Source organism: Anomaloglossus baeobatrachus, chromosome 1 (genome assembly GCF_048569485.1).
Source record: "Anomaloglossus baeobatrachus isolate aAnoBae1 chromosome 1, aAnoBae1.hap1, whole genome shotgun sequence".
Classification (NCBI taxonomy): domain Eukaryota; kingdom Metazoa; phylum Chordata; class Amphibia; order Anura; family Aromobatidae; genus Anomaloglossus; species Anomaloglossus baeobatrachus.
In genome coordinates this window covers 699588546-699603707 of record NC_134353.1, presented here as the reverse complement: position 1 = coordinate 699603707, position 15162 = coordinate 699588546, and the positions used below count along the sequence as shown (strand labels likewise).

Genomic DNA, 15162 nt, shown 5'->3' with positions numbered 1-15162 from the left:
TAAAGTATCCATGCGCTACGCAATGAAACCACCTATAGCACCACCTGGTGGAAAATAACATAGTTAGCATTTTTATCTCGAAAACGGAACGAACGAGAGAGAAAAAAAGGGAATTACAAAATTGTAGGACATCATCAATTCAATACGAATCGACACCTTGCATACAGAAATGCTTTGATATGAAACCCATGACCCCAAAACATTAGGTGCTGGTCACACATATGGTGCTCATTTAACTTTGATGCTCAAAATGGCCACCGTCAGCTGCAATGCACATCTGGACTCTGGACAGCATACTGTATCTTGCTGCACATTGTGCAATATGGTAGGTGACATGTTTGCACAAGCATCTGTTATACGTCGTCGTAGGTCCTGCAATGTTGGCGGAGGGGTCGCATACACCTGCTGTTTGATGTGACCTCACAGAAAGAAGTCCAATGGGGTCAGGTCAGGTGAGCGTGGAGGCCACTCCATGCAGCCACCATACACAATTACTTGTAGGAAGGTCACCATGAGGTATCGCTTCACATTCGCAGCCTTGTGAGTTTTACACGTTCTAATCATAGCCTTTCTGTATGCAAGGTGTCAATTCGTATTGAATTGATGATGCCCTACAACTTTGTAATTCATTTTTTTTCTCTATCTCGTTCCATTTTCGAGATAAAAATACTAACTCCGTTGTTTTCCACCAGGTGGCGCTATAGGTGGTTTCATTGCGCAGTGCATGGCTACATTACTATACCTAGACACCACTTCTACGCCTATAGCTGTCGCCGTTCTCAAGTTAATGGTGGTGGACAGGATATGAGTGGACACACTGTATATATGACCATGTTTTAGTGTCCATGTTACGGCAATAATTCTGGTCCCTTGTGCAGATGTCTTGAAATAAACCACCAGTCTCATATATTGCTTGTGTGGCTGTTAGTTTAGGTCATGAAACTCCCGTTTGGACTGGGCATTGTAGCCATAACATAGACCATAAATCTGGTTATGTGGAAACACATTTAGGGCTCTTGCAGACATCTGTGCATAGCAGTTGTGACGCCTTGGCCGGGCCAGGTAGTCACAAATAGGCCCCTGCACTACACCTTTCCCTCACAGGTGACATCAGCCAACCTTCTAAACCCTAGTCACCCCCCTCGGGGCTGGGTAGACACACCAGGAGGCGGAACCAGGCGGTTGGAAGACGCCCACCAAGGAGTCTGGACAGCCCGTGGGCGGGAAAGTAGTGAGTCGAGAGTTAGGGGTACTTTACACGTTGCGACATCGCAAGCATCAGCTAGCGATGCCGAGCGAGATAGTACCCGCCCCCGTCGCACATGCGATATGTGGTGATTGCTGCCGTAGCGAACATTATCGCTATGGAAGCTTCACACGCACATACCTGCTCGGCGACATCGCTGTGACTGCCGAACAATTCCTCCTTCAAGGGGGAGGTGCGTTCGGCGTTACAGCGACGTCACTAATCGGCCGTCCAATAGAATCGGAGGGGCAGAGATAAGCGGGACATAACATACTGCCCACCTTCTCCCTTCCGCATTGCCATCGGGACGCAGGTAAGGAGATGTTTGTCGCTCCTGCGGGTTTACACACAGCGATGTGTGGAGCTGCAGGAACGACAAACAACATCGTACCTGCGGTCGACCCGACATTATGGAAATGAACGACGCTACACAGATCACCGATTTTCAACGCTTTTGCGATCGTTTATCGTCGCACCTAGGATTTACACGTTGCGATGCCGCTACCGGCGCCGGATGTGCGTCATTAACGATGTGACCCCGACGATATTTCGGAATCGATGTCGCAACGTGTAAAGCCCCCCTTAGAATTCAAGTTGGAGAGGAGTGTGGGCTGGAGCTGGGTGCAGCTCCAGCAGAGGCGAATACCCCAAATTGAACGGCGCCAGGGTAGGAGCCCTGGTGCCAGTGGCTAGGAAGCAGACGGCGGTCTCCGTCTGCAGGAGCCGGGAAGATGGCTCGGTGGAACCGAGGTGGACCGGGACAGGGTAGTGGCCCGCCGGTACCGACCCGGGGAACCGACTCGGGAACTGGAGCACACAGGGGGGTACTCGGACCTTGAAGCCGGGACCAGAAGCAACTGGAACCGGTTAATTTACCGATTGAGGCCAGGACTAGAGGTCCTGTCCCACCCAAAGTCCCTATTAGAAGACAACAGCCAACCGAGGGGGATAGAAGGCCACCGCCAGGGCGCAGAGATCCCATGTGCCAGCGTCTGCGGGCAAGGACTCCTTAGGCCACATCCAGCCGGGAGCGGACTCCTGAAGTTGCAAGCACAGGCAGTCTACCATTTTACAAAGGTGCAGGAGAAAGACAGATACCACCAGCCGGGTGGGGGGACCAGAACGCAGCGGCTGCGGGCACCGACCGCCATCACCTTGGTTTACCAGAGACTCATGTGTTTCCTTCAATAGTGAGTACACCAGCACCCTGTGGTCACCCATCTCCCTGCACCAAAACCCCAACAGGTCCCGGGGCCACCATCCCTGCCCACGGAGGGTTTAACAACTTGCTGCATACAGTAACATCTCCCCCGGGTGCCCCGTAACTGCAGCGGTGGTGTCCAACCTCACCACACACCGTGGGTGGCGTCACGAACTTAGTACGGCTCAGCCCGTACATATACGTCCTATGTACCGCCCCATGCTCGGCTCGGATCCGAGCTCGCTGGTGGGTGGTTCAAGCATCTCCGGACCCGGGGGGCCCTGTGGTCATTCCGATCTGAAAGCGGGGCTGGCGTTTTAGCTGACGTAGGTGTACGGCCGGAGCCGTGTTTAAGTTCGTGACGCCACCCATGGGATGTGGTGAAGGGGGGACACCACCACTGCAGAGAAGTGCGCAGCCGGGCAACGGCACTGTTGTACTCACGATTATTAACCACACACGAGTCTCTGGTAAACCAAGGTGATGGTGGTCGGTGCCCGCAGCTGGCCGCAGTCTGGTCCCCCACCCGGTTGGTGTTCTCTGCCTTTCTCCTGCACCTATTTTGTGTGATGTTGGACTACCTGAACTTGCAATAAAGAAGTACGCTCCCCGGCTTGTGTATGTCGGAGGAGCCCTTTGCCCACAGACGCTGGCCCGTGGGATCTCTCTGCCGTGACGGTGGCTTTCTATCCCCCTCGTTGAGCTGTTTTCTTCAGTCGGGACTTTGCGGCCAGGACTATAGGTCCTTTCCCAACCAATCAGTTAATTAGCTAGCCCCCAGTAGCTTCTGGACCTAGCTTCAGGGTCTGAGTACCCCCACTTGTGCTCCGGTTTCCAGTCGGTTCCCCGGGTCGGTACCGGCGAGCCACTACCCTGTCCCGGTCCACCACAGTTCCACCGAGCCGTCTTCCCGGCTCCTGCAGGCAGAGGCCTCCGTCTACCTCCTAGCCAAAGGTGCCCGGGCTCCAACCCTGGCACCTGTCAGTCTGTTACAGGCCTATCACACAGGCCTGACCTCCTCACTCCACTCTCGAACTGAACTCCAACTGAACTGTCTGTGTTTTTCCTGCCTCAGGCTCTCTGAACACCTCGGTGGGCGTGCCAACCGCCTGGCTCCGCCCCCTGGTGTGTCCATCACGCACTGAGGGAGGTGACTAGGGTTTAAAGTGTTTGGCTGCTGACACCTTGTTAGGGGACTGGTGTTGTGCGGGGCACTAACTGTGACTACCTGGCTAGTCCAGGGCGTCACACTCCCCCTTGGTTAACTACAGACCGTCCGCGGGCTGTCTGACCACCACCGTTTATTTTTCTGAACTGAAAAAGATAAAAGGGAATAACACATATACAATTATAATAACAGTATTTACAAACAAGCATATTTCTGTTTTCTTCCCTTGCGGGAGGCTGGCTACTTGAACGTTGCAAACATATAAAACATTTTTATTAACCTGGAACGGGACGGGACCGGGTCCTTTCATTTGCCCACCCAAGCAAACCTAGCCCTGATGCTGCCTCTAAAAACAGGTCAGCACCCCTTTTCCCTAGTCCAGGAAACGAGTTTAGGTCCGGGTGTTGCCCACATGGGCCAGGTAATAAGTTACTTACCCGGCAGACTCTCAGAAGCCCCACGTCCAGGGGACCCCTGACTCGGAGGGTTGTCACTGGGCTGCATGGTGACGGGACCTCGGCCTACAACATCCCGCAGGCCCATCCTCCAACCAGCCTCTCCGGAGACTGTAGGACATGAAAAGGGTGGTCCGGGCCCAAAAGTTTTTGGGTGACGTGCGAGTTCTCAGCCACGTCTGTATAAAAATGGGGGTAACCTTGAACGGGGAATCAACAAAGTCCCAATGGGGACGGGCAGTATGGTAGCCGGGAACCGCTACCTTTTAGCACTCTTCTTCATCTTCATGGTCAGAGGGTGGCGGAGAGGGGCGGACATGCAGCTGAGCACCCATGTATGGCCTTCTCCGAACACTTAGGGCAAACCACCCCCTCTCTCCGCAGTGCCGGATATACATGACCAAATTACCGGGTTCCAGGTCCCGGTCTGGGTGACCCATTGGCAGGTGGGGATAGACGTCCCTCTGGGACACAAAGATCTCCGCCTCCAGGCCCAGCTCAAAGATGAACCCCCATCCTCTTTGGGGGTCAAAATGCCGAACTTGGCCTTCAAAGGTCGGGCCCCGCACCTGGTAGGTGGCACTGCAGAGGTTGTCCTTCTCCTGGATGGTCCGGGCCAGCACCTCCGCTTTTCTCTTTTCTCGGGCCGCAATCTCCCGGCCCAGCTGGCGCTGCTGCCGCTCTCAATACGGAGCGTCCTCCTGCTCTGGCTCGCTTTGCGCGGGGGTTGGGCCCAGCCGGAGCTCCCCTGTGCCGGCTACGACCGGCACCTTCTGCACTGGGGAACCCCTCTGTGTCGTGGCCTGCTTAGCTGCCTCGCAGCGGCAACACCGCGACGCCTCGGCCGAGGCTTGGAGCCTGGGAGCGGCCAGCTTTACCTGCTGGGCTGGCTTCTGGGCAGCGGCCACCTCCATCTTGGCCGGGCGGACTGCCGAGGCCTCGATCACCTGAGGCGCGGTCACTTCTGGGACCGGCGGGTCAAAACCGGGAGCGGGCATCCTCCGGAGGTGAATCTTCCTCGGGGCTGGTGTCAGGGTGGCGACGAGCTGTTCGCCGGCTGCTTCTGCAGGTGGGTCCTCGTGAGTTGGTGGATCGGGCTCTGCTGCTGGTGTTTGTGGCAGCGGACCGAGCGGGGGAGCAGCGGCAACTGGTACGGGTAGCGAGGGAGGCAATATAGAGGGCAGGGGCAGATCGGGTCCCTCAGCCGTGTCGGCCGGTCTCTCGGGGACATAGGGGCGTAGGTCTCTTACCCACTCCTCTAAAGTTGCCTCCACTTCACGTACTCGCACGGCCGCAGCCACTTCCTCCATCTTGGCCACCCACCGCTCCATCAAGAAGCGCACCTGGGCCTGCAGATGGTGGCACATCTGCTTCGTACGGGCTTCCACCCACGCCACTGTTCCGGGCGCGGGCTCCAGGCTTGCTGAACGAGTCAGCCATGTCGCTCTCTCGGGGTCCAGGAACCAGAAGGGCGGCAGGGTCCTGGAGTCCCTTCCCTTTATCTACTCGGTCACATGTCGCAGAATCTTCACCCGCCCCCCCCTTGGTCTTTTCGCGGCACTCCTCTCTCCGGCCGGTAAGTTTCATTTTTCGACTTCCGGCTTTTCTTTACGGCCGTTTTCCAGGGGGCGGGGCTACAGCTCTCGCGCCCTTTTCGAGGGGAAGAAGACTGTGGTGGTAATCTTCGTGCCAAAAGATGGGGGCAAGATAGCGGATTTCAGAAATTTTACAACGGATCACCACTGACTTCACTTCAAGGCGCACTTCACTAGGTAAGTGAATGGGTAAGTATCCTGTTCATGATGCCAGAAGAGTCGATGTGTGCCGAGCCGCTCGGATCCGGGCTCGCTGGTGGGTGGCTCGAGCATTTCCGGACCCGGGGGGCCCTGTGGTCACTCCGATCTGAAAGGGGGGCTGGCGTTTTAGGGGATGTAGGTGTACAGCCGGAGCCATGTTTAAGTTCGTGACGCCACCCACGGGATGTGGTGAAGGTGGACACCACTGCTGCAGTTGCGGGACACCCGGGGGAGATGTTGCGCAGAAAGATGTTAACCCTTCCGTGGGTAGCGATGGTGGCCCCGGGACCCGTTGGGGAGAGCTGGGCGATGCAGGGAAGTGCGCGGCCGGGGGGCACTGTTGTACTCACGATTATTAGACACTGGCCTGTGGGCTCTCTCTACCGTGGCGGTGGCTTTCTATCCCCCTCGTTGGGCTGTTGACTTCAGTTGGGACTTTGCGGCCAGGACTATAGGTCCTTTCCCACCCAATCAGTTAATTAGCTTGCCCCCAGTAGCTTCTGGACCTAGCTTCAGGGTCTGAGTACCCCCACTTGTCCTCCGGTTTCCAGTCGGTTCCCCGGGTCGGTACCGGCGGGCCACTACCCTGTCCCGGTCCACCACGGTTCCACCGAGCCATCTTCCCGACTCCTGCAGTCAGAGGCCTCCTAGCCAAAGGTGCCCAGACTCCAACCCTGGCACCTGTCAGTCTGTTACAGGCCTATCACACAGGCCTGACCTTCCCACTCCAATCTCGAACTGAACTCCAACTGAACTGTGTTTTTCCTGCCTCAGGCTCTCTGAACTCCTCGGTGGGTGTGCCAACTGCCTGGCTCCGCCCCCTTCTGTGTCCATCAAGCACTGAGGGAGGTGACTAGGGTTTAAAGTGTTTGGCTGCTGACACCTTGTTAGGGGACTGGTGTTGTGCGGGGCACTAACTGTGACTACCTGGCTAGTCCAGGGCGTCACACCTATATCCACCACCACTATAACCCCCCCTTTTGATCGAAGTGACCGCGAGACCCCTGGGTCCGGAGACCCTCGAGCCACCCACGGAAGGTCCGGATCCGAGCAGCACGGCTGCTGAGAGTGGGGTGGTACACAGTCCTATCCCAGTATGCAATGCATGGTCTGGCTGTGTCTCCATCCAGAGCATGACAGCTTAATATATTTTTATGAGGCTATAACGGCTGTGTCAGAAGAGCAACAGCCAGTCCTGACATTGCGGTCCGAGATCATGTCAATTTGCAAGTACATCTGCATGAGCCCTTACAGAGCTAAAAGAGGCAATAGCTGAAGGGCGTCCTGATTATGGAGCTGTAAGGTGCTCTAGATTTTTTAATGCATGCTCTACGTACAACATGTTTGATCAAACACATGCTAGAGGTTCATGACAGTGAACCAGCATTCTTGTTGCAATTTGCAATATTTGAAAATGTTTTACTTTCAACAGGGGTGATAGGCACGCTGGATTACTAAAACTAAACGGTCCCATTGCATTAAATGATAAAAATGATACACTCCTATTTTTATATTTCTATTGTCACAATTTATCCCTTAATGTCTGGTTACAACAATAATTGTTCTTGATTATGTACATGTATTGATTTTATAACTATAGTAATTTACCTATCTATTTAAAATGAGGCTAATTAAGTCAAGTATGAGATTCCAGCCCAAAGAAGCCCTTTGTAAGTTTCTTCATTTTGTTATCGATCGTAATTATACAGCGTAGTTTACTTATGGCTATAGCTGGGGTACGACTTTGGCAGCAACTCATATTAGAGGGCCAAAGATTTCTCTAATTTGTGTATGCCACTGCGATATTGCATCCTAACATAAGTAAATGTGAACTAGCAAATTGCAGCTCATGTTGTGACTTGTGAACTAGGGCCACATGCTTACATTGGATTTGGCCAAATATTGTTAGGTGCCCCTGCTACATTGCAGTGCAATTGTGACTAGACATGAGAGAACCTTTGGAATTTCGGTTTGGAGATTACAGTCGAACCTTAGATAAAGACTTGAGCAGAACCTTAATGGAAGTCAGTAATTGGGCAGTTTGTGTCTCCACCCAAATTTTCAATTTTTTTTTTTATGAGGTATGAGCCATTCAAAGACTGCATGTGGCTCGCACAGGGCTGAGCATCACTCATTCCCAAGCACAGCGATGCTCGCTTGAGTGGTTTGCACTTGTCACTCAGTCAAACTTTGAACCCAAACTCTGTTTTTTTGTAGTTGGTTTTTGAATCCAAACTTTGTACCTCGAACATCAGGTTTGCTCATCTCTAAATTGTGACTAGCAAGTTACAGAAAATCCAACCATTTTCGATTTACTTGTCATAGTACTCTCGGAGGCGCATTGGGAGCCCATTCACTTGTATTGTGCTGTGATATGGGCCACACTGCATGTGTCATGGCTAAAGTTACCGTGTAATCCAGACTAAAAGAAAAATCTAGATTGGATTTTTTTCAACTTACATGTCATGACAACAAACCAAGTGTGTTCATTTATATTATAGGGCAATATAGATAAAGTCCCAATACATGCATAAAGTCATGCTATTGAAGTGACCAGACAGGGAGGCCTCTGGCTGTGTAGTCGTGGCAGCACTATGGTGCAGGCACATCCCTGGCTTCATCACTTCTCCAGAGTTAAAACAGTGTGTGTCAGTGTCTTCGTTCTCCATTACACAAAAAGACTTCAGGCAGGAGTTGAATGCAATAAAAGAGAACATTTATTCAGCACAGTCCTATAATCCGAACAGCAGACAGTAAAGAAACAGGCAGTTGTAGACTTTCAGTGGAGCTGGGGACACCCTGACCAAACGCCACCTCGGGTGGGGATATGCCCTCCGTACTCTACTTCCTTCGGGCGCCCACTATTCAGCCAAGCATACACCGGACCCACACCGGCAGAATAGGCTCTGAGGTTGCGTCCACCTCCTTATCTCCGGTGTCCCGTGCTGTTTCGCTCACACTCTGCCCAAGTGCACACACTGCTGTCCCGGATCTCTCAGCTCGACAGACACTCCGGTAAAAACCACTCCGGTCAGCGGATCACGGCAATATTAGTGGAGCTGGGGACACTCTGACCAAACGTCACCTCGGGTGGGGATATGCCCTCCGTACTCTACTTCCTTCGGGCACCCACTATTCAGCCAAGCATACACCGGACCCACACCGGCAGAATAGGCTCTGAGGTTACGTCCACCTCCTCCTCTCTGGTGTCCCTTGATGTTCCGCTCACACTATCGCACTTGCCGCTGCAGATGCTCGCACTCCGCTGACCCGGATCTCTCTCCCCCACACACATTCAGACCTCGCCTAGATATCCGGCCGACTCCTCCTCCCCGGTGGCAACAGCCGTCCCACCCGGCCACTAGGGGGTGCCCTAACACATCACATAAAAACATAAAATTCACCACTTTTAATAATCACAATGCCGGGTAACTATGTTAAACTAGTAGGGGGTAGGCCCACCCACTACATGCCTCCCCTCTTAAAAATCCGAGCCTCCCGGCAAGGCTCTAAACTTTAAACATATTAACACATAAAAACCTTCTGGGTCAGTCCTCAACAGCGGCACCAGTTCAGCGGCGCTCCCGGTCTTTAGGGACGCTTTATGGCGCAACAGCGCTCCCGGTCTCTGGATAGCGCCCGGAGGCTCAACAGCGCTCCCGGTCTTAGATGTGCGCCCGGAGGCTTCAATAGCGCTCCCGGTCTTTGCTGGAGGTGCCCGGAGGCTTCAATAGCGCTCCCGGTCTTTGCTGAAGGTGCCCGGAGGCTTCAATAGCGCTCCCGGTCTTTGCTGAAGGGCAACAGGCCCGTAAAACTTTTCAACAAAAGCAACTTTCTGCCGGTTTACAACAATTCCGGTCTTCACAGGTGCTGGAGCGAACAGCTTACTCTGGGGGCCAGGCTCTCTTCCATTCTTCCGCTTGAGCCTGGATATAGGCCCCCAGAGTTTGTCCTGGCTGGCGGCGGATCCGCCTGAAAGACACCGGAGCGTAGCACGGCTCCTCCGGCACAGCTGCTGCAGCACCTCTTGGTGGTGATGGCGTCTCTGCCCGAGACGGTGGTGGTGCGGCGGGCGACGCGTCCAGCATGAAAACTGGCCTGTTGTTGACATTTTGCGTCACCGCCACCACAGTTGGAAGCTTCTCCGGATCGAGGGCTGGCTCTGCCACTGTTTCCGGGGCAGCCGTCGGTACGCGCCGGGGTTGAGGAGGCGCGGCCGGTCTGGTACGGCTCTGTCGTCGCTCTTGCTGCTCCTCCCACGCAATCTCCTCCTGCCACTGCTCCGCTTCCCGGGTGGTGGGCATGCGGGAAACACACACCGCAAACAGACCGCGGCTACCTTTGTCCGGCAAGAAGCTGACTTTCTCGCCCGGCCACAGGGTATGGAGTCGCTTGGGGAGTCCTTCTACATCCAGGTGAACTCGGTTGTAGAAGTAGTCATCCCCGGTCTCTACTTCACGGATGAATCCATACCCCTCCTGCTGGTTGAATTTAACAACCACCCCGGTCACGAACTGCTGGGCCAGATCCTCTCCACCGGGACCGGACAGCATTTCCCGGACTATGGTCTCAGCCAGGAGCCGTTCCCGGACGGGATCAGGCTTCGGGGGCGGAACACTGGGACGCGCCCTCTCCGGCGGGGCGATGACTGGGTCCCAGAAGAAGCCCAGGTGGTCCTCCTCTAGACGCCCGGCTAACTCCTCGGCCGACTCCGGCACCGGGACAAACGGTGTGGCGGCGGCGTTAAGCTGCGGGGTGTCCCAAGGGAAAACAGCAACCCCCGGACGGCTTGGCATGGGCGGGGTAGCATAGGTCGCCTTCACTTCCGTAATGGTGCTCCCGGTTTGAGCGTCCCATGAGGTCTTCCAAGAGACCTTGTCCGGTCTTGTAGAGCCTCCCGGCCCAATGGGGAGATCCGCTATCGCGGCCTCGTTAGCAGGGGCGAACCGGGGTCGGCCTCGGCCAAGGCTGATGAGGGCCATAGTCGTCGCCAACTCCGCAGGTTGCCCAAAGTTCTCCATCTCGGTTCTCAACGGAATCACTGGTAATGGCGGTGGTGTCGACGCTGAGACTGGAGGAAGTGGAGGCGGGTCTTCGTTTCCCGCTCTTGAACAAACTCCACCCCCAGCCTTGCGCATCATCTCGACTCCTCCGCTGAGGTACTTTTTTTCCCTTTTCTTCGTCTTTAATGCCCTGGAGCTGGCGCCTCCCCTCTTTGGGCGGAGTACTCTGTCCTTTTTCTTCGGCGCCGGCCAGCCCCAGGCTCTTCTTTTGGCGCCAATTTTCCGCGCCTTCTCTTCCTCACAGATAACGGCCTCCTTGCCGCCATCTTGTACCCGGTCCAACGCTACGGGTACTAGGTTCTCTTCCCACCACGGGACTGGAAATCTTGTATCATGGTCCGGATCTTGTGCTTCAGGCACGACCTGATCTCCAGTCTCTTGGGTCCCTAGCAGGGGACTCGTATCCTGCCGACTACGCCACATGAAGTGACCAGACAGGGAGGCCTCTGGCTGTGTAGTCGTGGCAGCACTATGGTGCAGGCACATCCCTGGCTTCATCACTTCTCCAGAGTTAAAACAGTGTGTGTCAGTGTCTTCGTTCTCCATTACACAAAAAGACTTCAGGCAGGAGTTGAATGCAATAAAAGAGAACATTTATTCAGCACAGTCCTATAATCCGAACAGCAGACAGTAAAGAAACAGGCAGTTGTAGACTTTCAGTGGAGCTGGGGACACCCTGACCAAACGCCACCTCGGGTGGGGATATGCCCTCCGTACTCTACTTCCTTCGGGCGCCCACTATTCAGCCAAGCATACACCGGACCCACACCGGCAGAATAGGCTCTGAGGTTGCGTCCACCTCCTTATCTCCGGTGTCCCGTGCTGTTTCGCTCACACTCTGCCCAAGTGCACACACTGCTGTCCCGGATCTCTCAGCTCGACAGACACTCCGGTAAAAACCACTCCGGTCAGCGGATCACGGCAATATTAGTGGAGCTGGGGACACTCTGACCAAACGTCACCTCGGGTGGGGATATGCCCTCCGTACTCTACTTCCTTCGGGCACCCACTATTCAGCCAAGCATACACCGGACCCACACCGGCAGAATAGGCTCTGAGGTTACGTCCACCTCCTCCTCTCTGGTGTCCCTTGATGTTCCGCTCACACTATCGCACTTGCCGCTGCAGATGCTCGCACTCCGCTGACCCGGATCTCTCTCCCCCACACACATTCAGACCTCGCCTAGATATCCGGCCGACTCCTCCTCCCCGGTGGCAACAGCCGTCCCACCCGGCCACTAGGGGGTGCCCTAACACATCACATAAAAACATAAAATTCACCACTTTTAATAATCACAATGCCGGGTAACTATGTTAAACTAGTAGGGGGTAGGCCCACCCACTACACTATAATGAATAAACTAAAACATATTTTATACTATATTCTGCAAGCTGTTATAAGCAAGCAGGTTTTTTTTTACTGATTATTAAAAACTTACTTTATGTTGCAGAAGAGCAGCATTTTCACCTGCAAAACTTTGCGGCTGTCACAATAAGCCATATGGTTTCGTATTCAGGATGAAAAAAAGTCCAGCGCAGTCCTCAAGTTGCAATTAAAAAAAAAAATTCTTTTATTTGATAAATCCGTTAAAAATAAGTGGTGTACAAAGCGGTCAGCTAGAAGAGTATAAGGGACATAGAGAGGAACCCCACAGAACTACGCGCTTCGACACAGTCTTAATCATGTTCTATGATTTCGTATGTGTTCAATCCATACCATAGAACCCATACCAGCAATGTTAGTCTATGGGGAATTAATATTCTGTGCTTAATTTTTTTTTACACCTATTGATAAAATGGTTTATCTTTTACAGGCTGTACAGAAAGGTCTCAAGGACAGAGGACATACAATTTCTAAATCATTGTTTCGTCTCAATGTGGTTCAAGGAATTTATCAAGAGAAAGGCTGTTTAGTTCCCTACTCGGACATTAGGAAGTCAGGAAAAGCTGCAGGTTATTAACACAATAAATTTCCAAATATCGGCAGCTAAAGGAACAAGCTCACATCCAGGACTTTAATGTCTGCACAAGGCAAGCAGCATAAATGGTGGATTTTTACCACCTAGTATTACACTGTCTGCAATATACAGTCATAGGAACTTGGCATGGTTCCATCAATCATATATTGGGTATACACAATCATTATTAGGAAATCCTGGCCAATGGATTTCAGTACAACTCCAACTTTTTATTATTTCATAAAAGCAAAATCAAAAGGCAAATCAGTGTTATAAACCTTTAAAAAAGATTCTGTGTAGCCAAAACATTGTAATGTCGACAGTTTAAAGGGAACCTGTCTGCACATTTTTACTTATGGAAATGGTGGCATGGCTGTGTAAGCCCTTATACCCAACAGAAATTATACTTTTTTGTAGAGATCTTATGTGTCAGTATTAAAAAATCTACAATAGAGGCCATATCCAAATGGGGCGTAGCATTGCCTTTTGAACAGCTGCCCACATGCTATGACCCCCCCCCCTCCCCAGTGCACTTCCAGTATAATTGGCATATGGCTCCACCAGATTTAACATAACTGACACATCAGATCTCTACAAGAAAGGTATAATTTCTATTAGGGAACAAGCGCTTGCACAGCCATACCTCTACTTGAATATGAAGAAATATGTTGACTGGGTCCCATTTTATATTTTTATGGTTAAATAAAATGTGTTTTGCTGAAATCTAGAGCCTATGTTTTACAGTGCGAGAAACTCTATATAACAGTGGTATGTCATGCATAGAATAATGACTTTGTATCTTATATTTTTTCATCTACACTACTGTACAATATATTTTAATGTAATTGAAATTGCACTTTACAATAATGAACAGTGACAGTAAATCATGGACTCAGAATTGTTTTAAAGGAAACCTTACAGAAACTTTAACTCTCCTGAAATCATTCTATGTAGCCCAGGGGTTTCAAACACGCTGCTCCCGGGCCGCATGCGGCCCGCCAGTCTGATTTATGCGGCCCGCAGACACACAGTGCAGAACCCTTGATATTTGCCCTCCACTGCCTCCAGTCATTTAGCGGTCACCAGCCGCACTTTCACATTGGAGAAGCCGCCAGGGAGAAGCAATCAAAGCCGGAGTTCAATCAGATGTCAGGGTGAAGCAATCGACGGCGGCATTCAACTCGAGCTTAGCAGCGTGACCCGAGCAAGCTGATCCGGGCTATTGGCAGGTTTGTGGCGAGAAATGGGGGGTTGGTGGTGCGGCATAGAGAATTGGAGGAGTCCACGGAGCAGTATCTGAGGAGAGATGGGGTTCATCTGACTGATGTGGGTCTGGATTTATGGATGTTGGGTTTGAGGGATGGCCTAGAGCAAGCACTGGGGGTGTGGGGGGCTCGGGCCAAGTAAGGGTGTCACTTGGCCGGCCTGTGGCGGGGTGATAGGTCCGTCTGAGAGGTTGGGAGTACCGACAGTCGGTTGTTTGGTACGAAGTCGCTCAAGGGGAGTGGCTTCGGAGTGGATGGGAACTTGTGGGCGGAGGTCCCGCAGGTTCTGGGTAGGGGTAATTAACGATGGAACGTTGTTACCCCTCACCTTGGGCCGGGTGATCACGGCCGAGGTGGTCCCTGGGCCGGTTTGGAGGTTACGGCCAGGGGGTTAGGAATGATGGTTTGCCTCTCGGACGGATCTATCGGTGTTTCTGGTTATACGGGTATATATGTATAAGGTTAAGTTGAACAATTGAGTGGCATGTTGGGCCACGAGTTTTGGTATACATATATACGGTAAAATAAAACTGTGGCCATTCCTGCAATAAAGTCGTGGTTCTCGTCTTTATTTAGGGAGATATAGTACGGGGAGGTGTTTCTGCAGGATAACCTGCTTATCCCTTATAGATGCGTCAAGAAGGGCAATGAGCCCCATAGGGGTGAATGGACCCCATGACGATCGGGAGGGTGCAAGGTTAGGAAAGGGTTAATGGGGTTTGCATGGGATGGGGGATATGTGGGAGTACAGGATTGGTAGAAGGGAGCTGTAAGGGGATTGGGGGGGAGCAAGGATGGGGTGGGGTGTTGTGAGAGGTATAAGAGAGGGGGGTGTACTGATCACCTCCCCTTTCGTCGCTTGATCTCTGTGTCCCACCCGCCCGCCCTGATATATAAATTTTATGTATATGTTTATAAAAAAAAAAAAAGTGAAACGGTGATGGTTTTTTCGAAAAAAAACAAAAAACCAAACATTAAAAAAAAAAAAAAAAAAGGAATAAAGGTGAATA

At 52.4% G+C, this 15162-nt stretch overlaps 1 protein-coding gene across 4 annotated transcripts in view; it reads left to right on the top strand.

The window, feature by feature from the left end:
- GGT5 (gamma-glutamyltransferase 5) overlaps nucleotides 1-14890 on the top strand; it is a 216374-nt gene extending 201484 nt beyond the window's left edge. For all 4 annotated transcript variants that reach the window (XM_075320900.1, XM_075320883.1, XM_075320889.1 and 1 more), the window contains one exon: nucleotides 12744-14890. In XM_075320900.1, the coding sequence (XP_075177015.1) occupies nucleotides 12744-12890 (147 nt within the window). In that variant the 3' untranslated portion in view covers nucleotides 12891-14890. The remainder of the gene's footprint in view (nucleotides 1-12743) is intronic.
- Nucleotides 14891-15162: the final 272 nt, after the last annotated feature.